Here is a 19,873-nt window from a genome sequence, read left to right on the forward strand (position 1 = left end):
CTCTATAGTGTGACTATTTACCCTGTTGTTTGTTGACTAGGCTTTGAGTGAGACTTTGCTCACTCTGATCCTGCCCTTGTCAGTCGCTCTGGCTAAGTAAGAGTGTCTGCTAAACGCCTAAATTGTAATTGTAAAATATAATGTAAGCAGCAGTCATCCAGGTACTCGACTCCCGACCCATATTTGAGGAAGTGCTGCTCACGGTTGGAACGGTATAACCATGCGGTTGCACTCTTTTTTTGGTTCGATTCCAGGTCTGAGAATCATATTGCGCGTCACCACCTCCTTCTCTAAACCCCTTCGCTGTCCCGTCTCTCTTTCTACGCTGTCCAGTCAATGGTAGAGACGAAATGACCACGGGAATAATCATAAAAACAAAAGAATGAAGTGCTGCTCAGATACACACATGGGCCTGAAGCTTTTTTTGTGTGTGTGGTGAAGCCTGCCTGCTTCACTAGCTGGCCCAAAGTTCAGCTAATCCCCCATGCGTGAGCCAAATACCATCTGTGTTTGTTCGGCAACAAAGGGGGCACTTGTTAATGACTTTCCATGTCTTCACTGGGGCAAGGCTGTAACGCACAGCCGGGGTGGGGGGCTGGGGGGAGTAGGGGGCGGGGCAAGCCACGGAAAAGACATGTCAGCAGTTCCAGACCGCAAAGTTAGGATCAATAACTGTGCTGAAACAGCCTGGAACTTCCAGTGGTGGTACTCACATTATTTACTTAAGTAAATGTATCAATATCTCAATGTAAAATTACTAATAATAATACAAATGTAGCTTATTGGAATAAAGTTATACTTAAAACTACCAAAAGTCAAAGTACTTGCAATGTCCCATTTCACAAGTTTTCAAAATGTACAGAAAATCTGAAATCTTTAGAAAATAGCAGATCAAAAGCTCAAACGTGCTGACGTGGTTAATGTACCGGTATGTTTAATTAGTAACTAAAGTTTTCAATTAACTGTAGTGGCGTAAAAGTACAGTATTTGGATCCGAGATGTAGTGGAGTCGAAGTAAAAGTAGTGCAAATTGGAAGTACTCCACTAAAGTAAAAACAACTCAACATTGTATTTAAACACATGCGGTACTTGAGTAGGCTACATGTACTTTATGCCGCTGGAAACTTCCACAAGCTTTTTAGTGGTCTCAAGACACACACGTCTCCTTTCATCCTGCAGAGGACACGCGTCTGAACTGATTCCCCGTCAAGCGCTGCTCTGTTTCATCTGAAAGTCATCCAGTGTCGTGTTTCCACACCAAGGCCAAATGGTAAATTAGCCAAGACTTGATCATACTTTAATGTCAATCAGTTTGACCGCCTATAAACCTGGGAGCCATAGTAGGATCTAGTAGGATCCTATACAGTATAAGTAGGGGTAATGAAATATGAAATGATAATATATGTCTCTGAACCCAACGTAAACGCTGTTGAGATGGCCCCTGGCGTAGGCCCACTTAGGCCTTCTGAGGGGTGGTGGGGGTTTCAAGAGTCTGTAACTTTACTTGTTGTGGTGCTGCTGATCTGATCCCATGCCAAACAGCTCTACTACACAGTGAAATCCTCAGTATTAATTCTTACTGTGTAGACTCAGTGTAGACTCTCTAAAACACAAACCTACAGAGGCTGTTTAAACTGGAATATAAACGTATTCCTCTCTAGAGCTATACAGATGACACACTCTCATGTTATGAGAATAGTAAACGCTATAACACAGTGTCACCCGGCACTGCTGACTGAGACAGAGGAAACACTATAATGTTGGCTCATTAAAAACAAGCCCTAAATATACAAATTGTTACTACTATGCTTAGCACAACAATATAAATGTATATTGTACCGAAATGTATTCATCTCAAAGTTCTCACTGCCTGCTACCAAGGTTAGATTCTGCAGCACAATCTGCAGTCAATTACGTTACAGATAAACCAATCCAGAACGAGGAATATTTGTGAAAATGATGTTCCTTTGATTAAAGGCAAAACATTTCATCCCAGCTGCACAGTTGCATGCAGCACAAGCTGCATAGTCACTCTGTGACCAATTTGATGTTGTGCCACTGAAACCTAATTTATACTTTGTCATACGACTGGCCTGAAATAACAGATTGAAAATCTGTTAAGTATAAATAAGCTGGCATGTTTGAAGTAGTCAAAAAACACAGAAGTGACTGCAGAGTGAAGATTGTGTTGCTCGTCTTCATCATTCAGAGCACGGCAGTCAAGTTTGGAAGACTTTTTGCGGTTCATTTGAGTGGATTGTGATTTGAAACAAAGGCTTGTGATCTTTCATAATGGAAGGCCACGCACTGAGCATGTTTTGCAAGCTTTGGATTGAACTTTGACCCCTGGATAATCCCTTTCACTACCTCTGCTTTTAAAATTAGCCGTGTGACATGCCAGCCCTCTTAACTCATCTGTTTGGCCCGCTTTTTAAGCCTAATTTATATCCGTCGCACAATGGTGCTACTTTCCCAAAATAACTAATTTGCAAGCTAAGCACGCGACATGCCGCGCTCAGCTGTTTATTAATATTGTTAAACATCTTGGTAGATAGATAGACAATTATTAATCATGTGAGGGAAATGCAGTTGTCACAGCAGCACTGCAGTATGAAATACAGGACAGATACAGCTAGTGTAAAAAGATACATTATGTACATCTAAGCATAAACAGGTAGCCCAAAGGAAGTATTGTGTACTAAATCTTTAATCATATTACTTTTTTTTCACTCACTCACTCACTCACTCACTCACTCACTCACTTGGTTCCATCTGCAACACCCACTCGCTTGGCAGAGCAAATTTAGACAGCAAGCAAAAACCAACAAGCCACGCTGGTGCTGGCCCTTTTTTCCTAACCCGCTCAACTGTTAACTGTGTTCTTTGCCCTGCAATGCAAATGCATGCGGATCAAAGCAGGCATGATAGGAGGATGCCTATATGGGGCCTCTTCCCAAAACCAACAGCAGCTCCCACAATGCCCAGGGGCTTCCATGGTCTTCCTCTTTTTGTGGGAGAAAAAAAAATCATGACCAAGTAATTTTTGACCAAGTAACCCCCCCACCCCTTCCCACATGTGTCACAGCATCGAAATAAGTTTCGATCCATGACACAGTTGTTGTTGCAGGCTAACGAGTAGCTATCAGTTGTAGATCATTTAAAGTTGCAGAAACAGAAATTGGGCAAAACATCATGCCCAGGTAGGCATGCTTGGCAAAAATGGCACAGTCGTCGTTCAATCAATCTTAAATGGGCCCAATATGCTTTCATATAGGGGAAACAGAGTTGTTGCTGACGTCCAAGTGGAAAAAATGTCAGGGTGGTCAAAAGTGGGGGGGATGAAATAACCTATCTGTGAGAGTGGGGGTGTCGCGATGTACTCACAGTGAATGGTGGTGACCCGCCTGGATACAACTCAAGGGCAAGGCCCATTTCCCATTTCAATGTCAAAGGTGCAATGCATGTGTATTTAAATAGTAATTCAACAATTATGTTTAAATAAAACATTACCCGGATAGAAGCGGCGGGGACAGTGCTTTTGGGAGAGAACATTTTCATAAATCAAGGCCAGGCTGCTGTGAGGCTTAAAGTTTAGAGTCTGTATCCTTCAACAACATTGTTTACATTTGCCTTTCCGTCTCAACTAAGCCTGTGGTCCTCATTCTAGGAACAGTATAGAGCATGTCTCAACCAGGGACCTGGACAAAAATATTGACCTGAATGTACTACATGGCCTGGTTTGCATGTGTGCGTGTGTGTGTGTGTGTGTGTGTGTGTGTGTGTGTGTGTGTGTGTGTGTGTGTGTGTGTGTGTGTGCGTACACACGCGTGCATGTTTCCCTCAGGCAATGGCCTATACTGGTATGTTGACTACTGGAATGCTTTTACCACAAACAACACGCATGCACGCACACGCACGCACACACACACACACACACACACACACACACACACACACACACACACACACACAGATCTCCTATCTCCAGATAAAGAACATTACAGAGAGGATAATGCGGGTGCCTGCATTCAGGATTGTTTATTTGTGTCGTGTGAGGATTATTCGTATATTTGACAACATCTTGCACGTTGAGTTTTCACAGCTCTTCTCTCTACCATCTACATCCCTTCCAGCTCATCTCATCCCCATCATTCTGTCTCAAAGAAAAACCAATTGTTCCTAATATTTTGGATACAGTATATCATTTGTTACTCTTAGACTCATGTCTTAAGTACCAGGTCTTATTACCTAACTTGAGTAAACTAAAGACCTGGAGGCGTGATCAATGCCATTTGTGGCCAAAGAGCATTGACCACGCCTCCAAGTCTTAAGTTAAGTAATAAGACCTGGTACCTAAGACACGCAAAATACAGCCCTTAGACTGTACAAATGTTGGTTACATTCTAAGAGTTACATTATATATTAAATATATATAATATATATTTAAAACCCACACAGAAGAAAACCCTTTACCTGTACCTTTTGTGGTAAGGTATGGACTAGACTAGAGTCTAGTCTAGTTCATCACTGTATGAAATAGTGGAGGAGAAAGAGTAGCATTTACTCTGAGACTGCACATACTGCATATCGTCTGTGTCGGTGTGTGTCCATAACTGTTAAGCTCCAAACGTGTTGCTCAGTTCATGCCGCAATTCAAACTTGTACTATATACTTTCGTGTGACGATAGTATGATCAAGTAGGGCGTTAATTTACCCCAAAAATATGGAGATAAGAGGTTTCTGAGCGACAGCACGATATGCCAGCAACGATATGCCAGAGTCCATGTCCGTCAAATAGTCCTTTAGCACAGTGGTTCCCAAACCTTTTGGCCCGTGACCCAACCCTCGCCGGAACCCTAACTAGTGAAAATAGCAGATCTGCAAGCTCACAACCCATTACTCTGCTAAATGCGTTGTAAGCTTGTAGATCAGCTATTTTCACTACAAACATTTGTTTTCTAATTTATGGAATTGAATTGATTTTTATTTCATTTCTTCATGAAATTACTGATTAACAAATCTTGAATTTGTTTTGAATTCATGAAAAATTATGCTTTTTTGGGAATGTATTTTGAAAATGTTCATATCATAATAATTAAAAGCTAAAATGTAGGAAATAAAATAAATAAAGGAACCCATAAAAATGTGTTTGCGACCCATAAATGGGTCTCGACACCGTGTTCGGGAAGCAGCCGGTTAGCATAATACCGAAGCCCCTATCTGTGCCTGAGCCCACCATGAACCCTGACCTGCTGGATGACATACTGTACATAAAGATGTGAAAGTTACACGTGTGCATGTCACTGGGTGAAATGGACAATTATTGACCATGAGGGAGCTTCCCAATCAGCCCCCCCACCCTCACAACGCGTCACGCGTTGTGAGCTTGTAGATCTGCAATTTACGGAGCGTGACTCCGGCATGCAACTAAGTATAAATCAGGCGTTAAGTCGTTCAGTTCAGGTGTGTGTGTGTGTGTGTGTGTGTGTGTGTGTGTGTGTGTGTGTGTGCGTGCGTGTGTGCGTGCGTGCGTGCGTGCGTGTGTGATTCAGATCTCCTGGTTCAGAATGTGGTGGTTATGGGTTTACCTGTGATGACATTGATGTCCGGATAGGTGTTCTCAGACAGCTCCACAGTGTAGCTGTCTCTCTCAAAGGCCTCGCGGAGCTCCTTCTTTACGGCCGCAGAGCCACACAGGCGGTATAGACCCACCACCTGGAAACACACACACACACACACATGCACGCACACACACGCACACGCACAACACAAGTAGGTCAAATAATACTCGCGGTCAAAGAGTCTAGCAGTCAACTGCAGAGGCAGACATTTTTACAACCCTATCGATCAAATTCAACTTCTATCCAAACAATGTGTAGCTGGAGGGAAGCCAAAACTACTGCAGAGTCCACGTGCCGGTCTCCCAACTCTATGATATGACAATCCTAGGCAATATGGTACAGTAGGTTTACTAGGTCAATGCTGTTTTAATCAATAAATATACAAAATGTGGCAACAGAAAAGCTGCAGAAATCTAAATCTAAATCTTAAACTCAGTTTGGACGTAACCTTGCATGTTCTAAGCTGTTACTTTTCAGGAAATGGAAATAAACACAGGGGGCTATATCTTGCGCCACCCCTTAAGCCTTATCCCTACACTTATTTGCCATTTTTTACTATTTAAAAAAACCTTTTAAAATAGTTCAAATAGCTGATCTACAAGCTCACAACATGTAGATGTAGATCGGCTAGTTGAACTATTTTAATAGGTTTAGGGATAAGGGTGGCGCAAGATGGAGCCCAGGGTCTTTAAAAAAAAATCCAATGGATCCACATAATTTAGTCACATGCTTTTATTAACACTTTTCATTGGTTAAATCTTTTGACCTAAATTCTGACAGATTTAATCATTTTTAACTTGCCGTCCCTATTTTGGCATTTGCTTGCTCTATTTGCAATACTTCGTGATCACATGGATCCGCTTTTGTCGCTGTTTTGCAACAGCTGGAAACTACTGGTAGACAATCTGTGAGAAGTTGTAGATCTGCTATTTTTGAATAGCCAAAATGTTAACGGATAAAATGTTTTTGATGCTATATTACCATAATTACTTTTCCTGTGGACTTCCTGGAACCACTGTTGAGAACCACTGTCCTATCTATTAGAAACGTACAATGTGCTGACACAGCCGGAGACCAATAACCCTTTTCAACAGGCAACGTGCTAAAACACATTTATTTTAAACACGTACAAACAAGGAGGGGAAAAAAATAACAAAAACATACTTTGTAATGCTACAAGCCAGGACTCTCACTATACGCTTAGTCGCTTACATTGAGAAAGTTTGACCCTGGCGTCGGGTAGGACACCTACTTGACACCTCCTTTGTCGACGACGTCAATAAAGTTATTTGAAGCAGACTGAACAGCGGACACTGGATGGATGCGCCACCATCTTTATTGGAGTTTGGGCATCGTCACAATTACCTCTGTCCATTGGCAACAACAGACATAAAGTTTGGGGTTTGTACTTTGTAGCTTTAAGCACTTAAACTTAAAGCCACTTAAAGCCACTTAAACCCTTTACTTGGTTGACTGGACCGGAGACCCTCAGGTCTCTACACTGACGTTTCTGTTGTATGCTCTACATGAAATGTCTTCGCGTAAAATAGCCGAATGCGCTACTTTCTGTGAGAGAATAGAATACGCATACTGGGATTTAAGTGGCTAAAATATATCCATAATGAGCTGTTTGCCCTGCTGATAATGTATTGTTTTAACACATCTTAAATGCATACGGAAAAGAGGCTCAGGGTCTGTGTTGTTGTCACAAATAATAACAGACGTGTGGAAAATGACACATCCTGTTCAGGAGTGACGACAGGGCACATAATGTTCTCACTTAAAACTGACAGAGTGGGGCTAACAAGCATTTATAGTCCCTCCCCACAAGACTGCAGGGTGACCTAAAGAAACTCCAGAAATAGGTTTTACACGTTGGTATGATGGTATCTGATACTGGAAGAGAGGATAGAGCAGTGGTTCTCAAAGTGGGCTCTAGGACGTCCCTAGAAAAGGAATACATTATACATGTATATAGCATCACATTTTAATCACTTTATCCATGATTGGATTTAAAAAATAGCAGATAGAAGCTCACTGCGGGTCACTTTGTGTAGAGAGAATATTATTCTCTCTTCCCTGGCACAAAACATTTTCAGATGGGGGTCCGGGGCCACATGCACATCAGTTTGGGGTTCCTCCTTGACATGAAAAGGTTTGAGGAACACAGTCTTGCTCGATGGTGTCACTTGCTGGAAATGACAGGCTAACAACACGACGCAATTGATTGCGTTGTTGGCCTCATGCGACAAAGTATAAATTAGCCTTAATGGTCTCCTTGTTATGTTGGGATTAGGCTCAGCTAAGACATCCCATAATTTCTCCTACATGTGTCTGTCTGGTATGTGGCATACCGGGCCAACTGTTGTGGTTACCCTGGCAACACATTAAGTCAGTGGGCTGTAAATGGTGAGCCGTTTGCACACACACATGCACACGTACACACATGTGTGTGCATGCCCACAAGTTACATCACACACAGACAGTGACAGACAGACACACCACACCACACACACTCACACTCACACTCACACTCACACTCACACTCACACTCACACTCACACTCACACTCACACTCACACTCACACACTCACACACACACACACACACACTCACACACAGGCTCCAGCATAGCAACACCAATAAGGACCACCCGTCCCATGGGCCAAACTATTTGTGAGATCTCTCTGTGTAGTAGTTGAGTACTGTTTTCAAACCTCACACGAGAGGCAGAGAGAAGGACAGATTAGAGGGATTTGGCTTTGTGTGAGAGTAAACAGAAGTCACTGGGCACAATGAACAACAAGTCCATTCAGAAAAAAAAGAGCCTTTCTTTGGGGGTGAGCCCGGCGCAGGCGGGGAACAGCTGTTCCAGAAGTGGGCTTTCCCTTGTCGGCTGCCGCAGTCAGGCAGGCAGCACACAGCACCAGCTGAGCCCTGTATGCTGAGCCCGAGTCCCAGACAGGCAGCAGGCAGGCAGCACACAGCACCAGCTGAGCCCTGTATGCTGAGCTCGAGTCCCAGACAGATCATATCATCACTCAGTAGGCGGATTTCTAGCTTCCAGAGTCGGGAATCCACCGACAAAGTACAGATTTTGTCCAAGTGTAGATGTTCGTTTTTTATTATTATTTGTTATGGAGCAAGTTATCTGAAAGAGGTTTGTTTACTTTACATATTTAGATTTCCAAAATGTATTATTTATAATTAGAATTTTAGAATAATATATTATTGCACTACTTTTCTCATTTCAAAGCTGCTGCTAACCCCAACCCATGTGATATATTTTGAAGAATGTTATTGGTAAGAGGATTGTTTTATTTGCTGGTATTTCTATTCTTCCTAATCCCTAAACAATTCCTAAGGGGGTTATCTTCTAAAAGGTTTATTTGATTAGATTTGGGATATTTCACTGGATTTGCTCTGGTTTCAGAGTTTATGTCAAAGTTTGTTATAGTGTTATTTATTAGAAGATTGATTATATTCTTGTTTCATACATTTTGAGAGACTACTTAGTGCTGTTGATTCACTACTACAATTGTGACCGTCGCATTTTGGAGCAAATCTGAAAATCTTGGCTAAATATATATTTTGGTTGTGACTTTTAGCTCCCTATAATTTGTATTCTTTGCAGCAAACAATCCATATTGATTGGGCCCTTGCACAAGGGCAGCAAAACAGTCAAGTGACCTTGATAGACAGTAATGACATTAAGTGACTGTATGGAAAGCACATATATCTTTCTGCTGGGATCAGCCAAGTTATTTTTGATTAAAATATCAAAGTACCCCAACAGGGAATCTAATTGAAGACTCTCTTTGAAGACTCAAGTCAGCCCACTGAAATGTGTCCTGTAAACATGATTGTCTAGTCACCAGTCTGTAAACAGGTGATCTGTCCTCAAACGTCATTTCTAATGACAGAAAGGTGATGCATGTTGGAGCGCAAACAAGTGCATGCACACTACTCAACAAGCACATAAATGCATGTAGCCACAAATGCACACATGTGTAGTTGTGTACATATTAAATTCCTTACACTTTGGTAAGCAACACAGTAATAATACTTGACTCCTCAATTTAAACAAAGCAAACAGGAAGGCAAGTGGTCTGCAAAATAATAATAATTTCAGATGTGTAACTTGTGGGTGGTGGCTGGCTGGTCATCACTACAGCTGCTTTTTGAGAGTGTTCCTGTCTCTTTAACAAGCACAAAGAGCACACACACACACACACACACGCACACACATAACACCATCTCTTCTGGCACAAACATTATCCATGGTCTTTTCAAAACAGCCACAATCATCCAGCATCTTAAAAGCTTGGAGGAACCCTCCCTCGGGACATGAAATTCTGAGAGGCTCAAAAAGGGTCTGTTCCATTAAAGATCTATATAATCATTTGTAAAGACATACTGCTACACGCCTGGCCATGCGTGCCTCAGTAACAGCCTTCAAATTCCTCAGGGATCTAGTGTCGAACCCACTGTTCTGTACCATGGAGCTGCCTCAACGCAGGATACTACACTGACAGCCTGCCCAAAGTCAGCAAAGGACAGAGAGAGAGAGAGAGAGAGAGAGAGAGATTGGAGAGAAAGGGAGAGAGAGAATGACAAAGAACTTGTACATACAATTTAGAGAAAGAGAGAGGTTGCCAAAAAGAGACACGCGGTGGAAATGAAACAGAAAAACACAAGCTATAGAAAGAAGCAACAGATAGGAGATATCATCTCAGATATGACACAGATCAAGCTATAGAAAGAAACAACAGATAGGAGATATCATCTCAGATATGACACAGATCAAGTGCTACACACAGACTCTGAGCTGAGCTGATAGATTGTCTCTTTAACCATTTACAGTAAACCCCATTGGGCATCCGTATTATGGGGAAAACCTTCACCGAAAATAGCAGATCTACAAGCTCACAAATGCAACGCAAGGCATTGTGAGCTTGTAGATAGGCCAATTATCGACAAAGATATTTAATTTCCCCTAGGATGGAGTCCATAGGGACTCCGGTCAACCAAGTACAGGGTTTAAGTGGTTAAAGCCACTAGTGAACAGAGTGCTAGCTGGACCATGGAGACAGTAGTCAAGTGAGTGTGGCCATGTGGTGATGTGGACAGCCCCTCTTGAGTTCCACTGATAGATTGTCTGGAGGAGACATGGGGGGGGGGGGGGGGGGGTTGGCTGCCAGCCTTCCCCCCAAACAAAGGACTGTGTGCTTCAGCACGTGTTGTGTGCATTGGCACAGAATTACATATTTTAGTGTTAGCGTTGTTATGTATGAGACCTCTACATGCACCATTTATCTTACGGTAAGCTTATTGAGAAATTATGATGATGATTATATTATGATAATAATAATAACATATTGACATTATTGACAATTTTGTATTATCCTCCACCCGCTGTTGGCATTTATTTTTTTGTCGCATGGTATAGCATTCTGTGACGGCCTTCTCCTGCACATAGTATTATTCTAGAGCCTTCAGGTTGTAGGTCATTATTGGCGGTCCAAAACATATTTATGAATAATGAAGTGTTTGGAATGTTCTAACATTTCGTGTACATCTTTTGTTTTCATATCAAAAACTGAGATACAATCGCCCAGTTGTGGGTCGTGGCAAATTATTTGTGCAAACAAATGATGTGCTACTGCCATTAACTCAAACACCAGTGTAGTCTGGAGCCCTGTGCACTCTCCATTCCATCTTACCATCATTATAAATAAAAAATCCTCTCTGTCCTTTCTTATAAATAAATAAATAAAATTAAAAAACGAATGAAAAAAAATACGGCCCCTCATGTATTAGAAGGACAATATCAGTCACCAGAAACAAGGACGGGTGTTTCCGCTGTATCTATGATGATGGTTAAATGGACGTTACAAATTGGGTTTGTATAGGAAGGGAATAAATGAATATTAAATATCTAAATACTGAATCAAGCAACTTAAAAACTGCCTGGGTGGAGTGGACGATAAAATGACCCAATTTATTTTTCTGAAAGAAATATCCCTTTGTGTGTGAAAGAGATAGTGACAGAGTACTACGGAGTATAGGGAACTGTATCTGGTCAGACAGCCACAAAGCATAAACGTGTATCAATTGTATAAATAAACACCCTGCTATCACTTCATCTCTGGGCAGACACTCAGCAGGCAAAGGGAAAGAAATCAATGAGCCACAACAGGCAGATGTACCCACCTGGCAGCCTCTCTTTTCTATCTCCGTGATGCAGTTCTCTATGAGCAGCGGAACCATGAGTCCTGTGGTCTCCCGCTCCACCACCCTCCAGGCCTCCACCCCGAACACTTGGGGCTCCCTGTCTCCGTCCGGGCCCCCGTCCAGCGAGTTCTGCCAATGCTCCATCAGGTTCAGCTTGACGTAGATGAGCCCCCGTGGCTCCAGCTTCACCGCCAGCTGGTGGGAGCGTGTCACCCTGAAGAGAGCCGGCAGCACCACCGTCCCATGACAGCAGACGCGGTTGCGCCTCGGCGTTGGCTCCCAGCTGAACACCACCAGCTTCAGGTGCTGCGCGTTCTCCAGCTCGATGTTGAAGGTGTGGTCCATGTCCAGGAAGGTGGTCCGGCACGTGAGGAGCGCGGTCCGCGCCTTGTTCACGGAGTCCACCTGGATGGCACAATAGACGTCGCGCGAGTCCACGCGCGGCGGTTTCAGGTCCTCCGCGCCGTAGAAGTGCAGGCTCATCAGGCCAGAGATGTACTGGGTACACTTGGGCTGCTCCGTGAAGCTGTAGTGCCGGAAGGCGTCAATGTCCAGCTCTGTACCGTGGAGTTTGGGGCTTGCTCCTCCTCCTCCACCTCCTCCAACACCTCCCGTCCTCTCTCCTCCACCACCCGGAACCGTCTCCTTCCCTTTCCCTCCCTTGCCCTCCGTGGAGCCGTGCTTCCCGGACTTGGCCACCAATTCCGGGGAGTCACCGTCGCTGAGGTAGCCACCTTTGCTGGCCGACTTGGAGCCTCCGCTGCTCTTCTTCTTGCTGTAGCTGTGCTGAGTGGACACGCTGCTGTCCAGGTGGTAGCGTGAGATCACGTTGCGGCTTGCCGCCGCCGTCTGACCACTGCCAGAGGCTGGCAATCGAGGGCCTATGTGTTGCTGCACGGCCTCTGCCGCGTTGCTATTGGTTTTGGGAGAGTGCGCCCTGGGCTCTGACTGGCCGCTACCGTTGCCATTGTTGCTGTTATTGCTACTCGGCATCCCCTTGACACTGAGTTTTCGACTAAGCTCTGGAAGCTTCTTCATCTTCATGGAGAGTTTCCTGACGGTGCGTGGGGACTTGATCTTGTCCGGGAAGGAGGACCAGTTGATAGAGCTGCTCTTCTTGACAGGGTTGGGACTGGATGGAGGAGAGAAGCCCAACAGAGAGGGCAGGAGCTCAGGAACATCTGCAGGGTTTAAAAGGAAGAAGAGACAAAATTAGGATTAAACATGTTGGATTCTATGCTTCAGGAGTGAATGAGCTATGATGTGCTATATGTGTCCATAACCTAGTGGTTGTAACTAGTAAGACTGCATCACACCAAGGGCATGACATCATTGAAACCAGGCGGGTGTTTTAACTTAAGTTTAATGGCCATTGTTATTTGACAGTTATTCTATTACAGGAGTCTGACGAGGTGACGTCAGGTTTAGCAGATAATTCAGTTGCAACCCGCACCTGAAGGTTGATCTGTCTCACTGATGATGTTAGCTTTTCATTGAAATGGTGGATAATGCCAAATTCGTTTTTGTACACTGCTAATTCTATAACAGACTCCATGAAAGAGACTTTGCTTGGTCTCAAAAAGCATTTCATTCAATTAAATAGCAGCTAAAATCACCTGGAATGTCATTAGCAAAGTTAGAAGAGGGCCTCCGGGAAAGCAGACCTCCCCATGGAGTGGGACACCATGGCTTCAGGCTTTAGGAGCTAGTATTACTCGTAGACATTATTCGTGTTGTAAAAATATCCATTTGGAGTGGACCTCGCAGGCAGTTGTGCTCTAACTAGCGGTCTACCTTGTGACATGTGAAATGTGAGGGTGTAAAGTTGTATGGTGTAATGACATGCCATTGTTTAGTCTACACAAGATTGAATTGTGGATACCACTCTTGAAAACTGTATCTGTGTTATTTTTGCAGGTAATTTCCCCAAACAACAGCCTGTTTCACAGGCTTCACTATAAGTCTTTCAACTTTCCAAGCAAGCAGCACGCATACTGTAGATACAAGACTATTATTATTATTAGTAGTAGTATTTGCTGTTTATCAACAGCAAAATCATGTCCCCCATTTCTTAATATTATGAACAGTTTAACCAGAATTTGGAAGCTTTTTTCCCCCCATAATGTAATTGTTTATCAGTGTGTTAATTGTGGCTCCAAACTACACTGTATAGATATCTGTGGGCTGGACTTTAGCTTCGGAAGTTAGCCAAGTTCAGTTAATCCATCCGTCCACCAGAGAGATACAAGAGAGAGAAAAGGGGAGAGGGGGGGGGGGGAGAGAGAGAGAGAGAGAGAGAGAGAGAGAGAGAGAGAGAGAGAGAGAGAGACAGAAGCCAGCCACAGTTCGGATGATTAAGTGGAATTTGTCAAATGATGGACGTCCTGCTATACTACTCTAAACCTGTTTCAAACTGAAAAAATACAGAACTTTAGCTCCTCCAGCTCTCTGCTAATAAGATTTCCGCCTGTCTTTTTTACCTTTTTTACACATTACAGGGAATTCCTCGCTGCGTGGGTTCGTTGGGCATGGGGGCTGGACCATGTGACTTGGCAGGGAGGAATTGGCTGTCGCCATTCTTTGGCCAAGCCCTGGGTGCCATAAACCGCCTAGTGTTAAGGCAAATCACACTAAATGCTTTCTTGGGACTTGGTTTAAGACGGATGGGCTATTTAGACATAGAAAGAATACACAAACGAACTTAAGTTCATTTTGCATTTCCAACTTCATGTGTAATTATATAATTGCATTTAGCATTTACATTGGCTAACTGTTTCTTATGAATTCACCACTGAAACAAAGGAGAGATTGAGGGAGAAACGGAGAAACAGAGAGAGAGAGAGAGAGAGAGAGAGAGAGAGAGAGAGAGAGAGAGAGAGAGAAAGAGAGAGAGAGAGAGAGACAGAGAGAGAGAGACAGAGAAAGAGAGAGAGACAGAGAAAGAGAGTGCTTGACCTGCCAACATCACCAGCTCTATTTTCAGAGGGGGCCTGCTGTGCTATTCTAGTGTGAGGGGCTGAGGGAGAGAGAGAGGGAGGCAGAGGAGCTGCAACAGGATGGAGAGTAAAAGGGGTAAGATGGGGGGCAGAAGCAGGGCAGGGAATAGCAGAGAGATGGGGGACAAAGGCACCCCTTGTCCCGGGACTCAGATGTCTGGCTGGCCAGTGTACGACCAAACTGGGCTGGTCTCTGACATTCCATGCCAAACCATGTTTAGCCTCATTTCCCTTTAGCTGAGTAGAATTCCCTCTCACTGCTTCCTGCCAATAATAGACACACAGAGACTCTCTGAGAAGGTGAAAATGGGTGGAGTGGGTTGAAGGTGTAAAAACATCAAACAACATCTGGGCGGAGGCCACGTAGGCAGAGAGGCTGGGTCAGACCACGTTTTCTGTGTCTTCACCGTGTACTTCAAGCAACAAACCAACATGTTATGTTGCAAATGCTATTGAAATACGTATATAAGTGATATATACTGTATATATAGATTCCTGATGTCATCAATATTAGTATATGGATATATGTCAGAACCTGTTCTGACATTCCATATGTTGATACTTCCCCATCCATCCTTCCTCTTCGATGTCTCCCTTTTGACTGATACCTATCCATTCAAACTCTAGACGGGCCTGCCCCAAAATTATTTGTGAAGCCGCGCCAGGCAGCTGGCGAAAACTAGGCCCGGCCCTACCTGGGCCGACCTTGGGTTGCGTCTTACTTGGGCGTCTTACTGGTTATTGTATAATGAGTCTATGCAAAACAAATCATGCATTAAAACTGTGCTTTGTCAATAAATTAAAATACATTTTAAAGTAATCGCTATGTTAACATAACATAAATAACATTTGCGGCTCCCGCAAATGTTATTTAATTCACCCAAAACATACTTTTTTAACTGGGGATCATATTGTTTAGAGAAATGAGGCACAAATCAAGCTTGTTTTGAGGCAAAAAGAAGATATTACGATTTGAGCAAGAATATATATTACGATTCTAAAAACGGCGTTCCCATAGACAGCATAAGCCAGCGGAATTTTCATTTCCGTTTCTTTTTTTTTCATTGCACCCAAACCGAAGGGTCTTACGAGCGAGTAGAGGTCATGTGATAAGTGACATCACATGACTCCAAGTTCTAGACCTCCAGTTCCAGGATAAACAGTAAATAAAGTTAAATTAATGACATAGTTCAATGTTGAAAATGAGTGGTATTTCCCCTTTAAGCAAGTCATATCAACCTGGGCCATGTCCATTTTTCATACTTAGGCGTTGTGAGACAGATCCCATTACAGAACAGACACCTTTGACAAAGCTAATGACTGTTGCTCATGTTGTCCTCCGAAGTTCAACATACACACGCACGCACGCACGCACGCACGCACGCACGCACGCACGCACGCACGCACGCACACACACAGTCACAGAGTGGCATCCTCCATAGCCAGTGTTGCCATGTCCGCATATTATAAGCAACTTTGGGTTGCTTGTCAATATTTGTAGTACGATTTTTGGGGCTTGTTTCTATAGTGTAGTTGCTTATTTGGGCTTGTTTCGTAATGTCGTTTAAAATTTCTATATATTCAGATCTAGATTCTCACACATTTTCATGTCAAGGATAAATGTATTTGTCCAAGGACCGTCACCCTACACCTAAAAATATTTTGTGCCAGGGACCCCCTACAGGCCCATACCACATATGTGTTGTTAAAATGTTTAAAAAAGATTCCACATTTGTTAAATTCTTTCAGAGCTTTTCAAAAACGTGCTCATTTACAGTCGCTCTCTTTGGGCTTGTTTTCATGGACCGGGCTGCTTATATCTCTCACACAATCTGGCGACACTGTCCGTAGCCTTTGGCATTGTACCTTGTGGCAGCAGTCAGGAGGGCTACCCGACACCTCACTAGCTGAGGTTCAGGGCCCACGGTTTGACACCCAACCCTCAGGGGCCATGTCCCCGGGTCAAAGGGCAAAAGGCCTGCATTCCACTGGGTGACACCTGAGCTGGGACACCATGTCCCACCCCATCTCATAACACTCTATTTGAACACATGCGCACGCACAAGGGCTGCACAATTAATCGAAAAAAGATCGAGAGAGATGGTTTAAGACAGGTTTAAGTCAAGCACTTTGACAGTAGTTGGCTCCAGGTTCCACATTTTGAATGTAGTAATGTTCAGCAACTACTGACTAAAGACAACAAATATTTCCATGGAAAAAAAGTTGAATCGTGATCTCTCAATCGCGAAGAAAATCGAGATTCACATTTGAGCAAGAATCGTGCAGCACTAGCACGCATGCACACACAAATGCAGAAACAGAAATATATGTAGGCTTAGGCTACCATAAAGATATTCAGAAAGCACACACACACACACACACACACACACACACACACACACACACACACACACACACACACACACACACACACACACACACACACACACACACACACACACACACACACACACACACACACACACACAAACACACACACACACCTTGACCCTCAAGGCCCACCCTGTGCACTCTCCCTCTGACACCTCTCAACAAAGCCCACAGGAATGTACCACTGTTGATTGCTCTTCTTAATGCTGAAACCCGACAGGTGCAGAAGTAGGGCGTGTCTGTGCTTGCGCGCGTGTGTGTTGACAAAGTGTACTATACTATAGGTTCTGTTGTTTGCATCACTAATATTCTCTTGTATTTGTAGAATGCGCACAGGGATTGTACAACTTGAGTAGTGACTCAATACCAAATTACATTGAGTGTGTGTGTGTGTGTGTGTGTGTGTGTGTGTGTGTGTGTGTGTGTGTGTGTGTGTGTGTATGTGTGTGTGTGTGTGTGTGTATGTGTGTGTGTGTGTGTGTGTGTGTGTGTGTGTGTGTGCGTGCATGCGTGCGTGGCTGTGTGCGTGTGTGTGTGTGTGTGCGTGCGTGAGTGTGTCAGAGAAAGACATTTCATGATAAGCTTTGGAGGAGACAATAATCTGCTGTCCTTGATTACCCCTGTACTGAATGGCATGTGTGCGTGTGTGTGCGTGTGTGTGTGTGTGTGTGTGTGTGTGTGTGTGTGTGTGTGTGTGTGTGTGTGTATGCGTGTGCGCGTGTGCGTGCGTGTGTGCGTGTGTGTGTGTGTGTGTGTGTGTGTGTGTGTGTGTGTGTGTGTGCATGCATCCTTGCAACTTTGCACATTAAACATGAGAGGAAGGCCCAGGGAGCATTGGCAAACAAACAGGGGGAGGGAACATAAATGGTTGAATGGCATACTTGTCCCATGGTTTCTCCTCTCCATGACCAAGGCCCAGCCAGCACTGTATTGGTTCCCCTCCTTTGGCTCTAAATCATTAAACACTGGAAGGCCTTTCAGAGGCCGCAGGAGCCCAGGCGTTTCATTACAATGGTTACAAAACCCCTGCTAATATAGCCAGGCATGCAGGTCCTCTCGCTAGCACAACATGGCCCCCTGCCAGCGCAGGCCTCATGTAGCCTCGCTAGCCTACTGCTACAGGCATTCCAGCTTCTCTGTAACTCTAGCAACAGAGTGTCAGCTAATTCTACAACACCCCACGGCCAGAATGGCCTCCATGCACTATCCAGATCAAAACAACCACCAAAAATAGCATGGTATATGTGCAAATTGCACTGCCTGCCTGTCGTGTTGTCCAAGCAGCACACCGCAAATACGTTTTGTTAATTTAGATGTGTGGATGTGGATACAAACAGTCCAGTATATTCTGAACTGAACGGAACTGTTTTCCCGCTGGTCAATTAGACTAAAATAAACTAAAGTAACTAGGCTAAAGTAACTAAACTAAACTAAAACTAAGCTAAACTAAATTAACTGAACGAAACAAAATTAAACAAACTAAAAACAGCATACTGACTCTAGATCCATATGAAAATCATAATTCAAAGACCATTCACTGGCTCTTTTTTCTCTCTCTTTTGTCTACTGTCTTTTGTCAACTGTACTGGACATCACTGGTCATCACTAGTAAAGTATACTATAGGTGTCAGCCCACTGAGCTGCCCTCAGTGTCCATCGAAAATCACATTCGTAATCTCCCATTTCAGATTACATTACAACACAGACCTGAGCTCGCATGTAACTCTAACATCATGGCTAATCCTAGAGCAGGCCAGCCAGCCTCTTCACTACACAGCACTGATGAAAACAACCCCAGAAATAGCTGTGATGGCATTCGTGAGCAATGACCAAGTCATACAGTATAGGCTACTGCTCAAATAGCCGCTAAAACTGAAGATACACTTTGATTCTAAACACCCGGCACACACCCACGGTCCCTCAATCATTATTCTCCACACAAATTGAGCATTCAGATGAACAAAAAGCTGGTCAATAGCAGCACATGAGGAGTCTGGGGTGCATCCGGCTAGGGAAAGAGAAGCAGCCAGCCGGACAGAGGAAGTCCATCATCTGCATAGACTCCGCACTGCCTCATTAATTCAGCAGAGTCTCGGATTCACAGTCGAAGAACGAAGGATTCATACATTTGAGCATTGAAAATAAAGCGGGGTCTGTGCAGGCCCGTCTTCACAAAGAGAGAACATCTGAAGCACGAGATGAAGAAAGAGGAAAAGCATACTTAAAATAGCCATACAACAGCCCTCTTTTTCAGTTCAAAGCCATGCTTCGAAGGTATACATTCGGATTCAGGAAGAAAACATAGAGTATAACAGATGTGTTAGGGGGTCAAAGTGTGCGATGCAAATAACTAGTAAGCCGTCGCTGCCCCTGTTTGAACCTGTAGTGGGTTAGTAAACCCTGGTCATTCCGGTTTGGCTCTAAAGACCTCCAGGAGACCGGACTACAGAATGCTAGATGGAGTTAAGTGACATAGAAGGCCCTTGTTCATTTAACTCCAGCCCACCACCATCCCCCAACCCTCCCAGTCCCAGTCCCAACTGTACATGAGGGGCTGGTCTGATGCATTCTCATCCACCCGATTCTGACACAGTCTAGCCGCTAGACAACAGCCTAGTCGTGCCACACACA

At 43.9% G+C, this 19,873-nt stretch overlaps 1 protein-coding gene across 3 annotated transcripts in view; it reads right to left on the reverse strand.

Annotated features, from left to right (window-relative positions):
• Window positions 1-19,873, reverse strand: part of syde2 (synapse defective 1, Rho GTPase, homolog 2 (C. elegans)) — a 55,647-nt gene that overhangs the window by 15,800 nt on the left and 19,974 nt on the right. For all 3 annotated transcript variants that reach the window (XM_083768154.1, XM_083768153.1, XM_083768152.1), the window contains 2 exons: window positions 11,835-13,036; window positions 5,589-5,715 (listed from right to left, as the gene is read on the reverse strand). In XM_083768154.1, coding sequence (XP_083624280.1) covers window positions 5,589-5,715; window positions 11,835-13,036 — 1,329 coding nt within the window. The remainder of the gene's footprint in view (window positions 1-5,588; window positions 5,716-11,834; window positions 13,037-19,873) is intronic.

This window comes from Protomyctophum parallelum (genome assembly GCF_964188405.1).
Source record: "Protomyctophum parallelum genome assembly, chromosome: 6".
In the NCBI taxonomy this organism is placed as follows: Eukaryota; Metazoa; Chordata; class Actinopteri; order Myctophiformes; family Myctophidae; genus Protomyctophum; species Protomyctophum parallelum.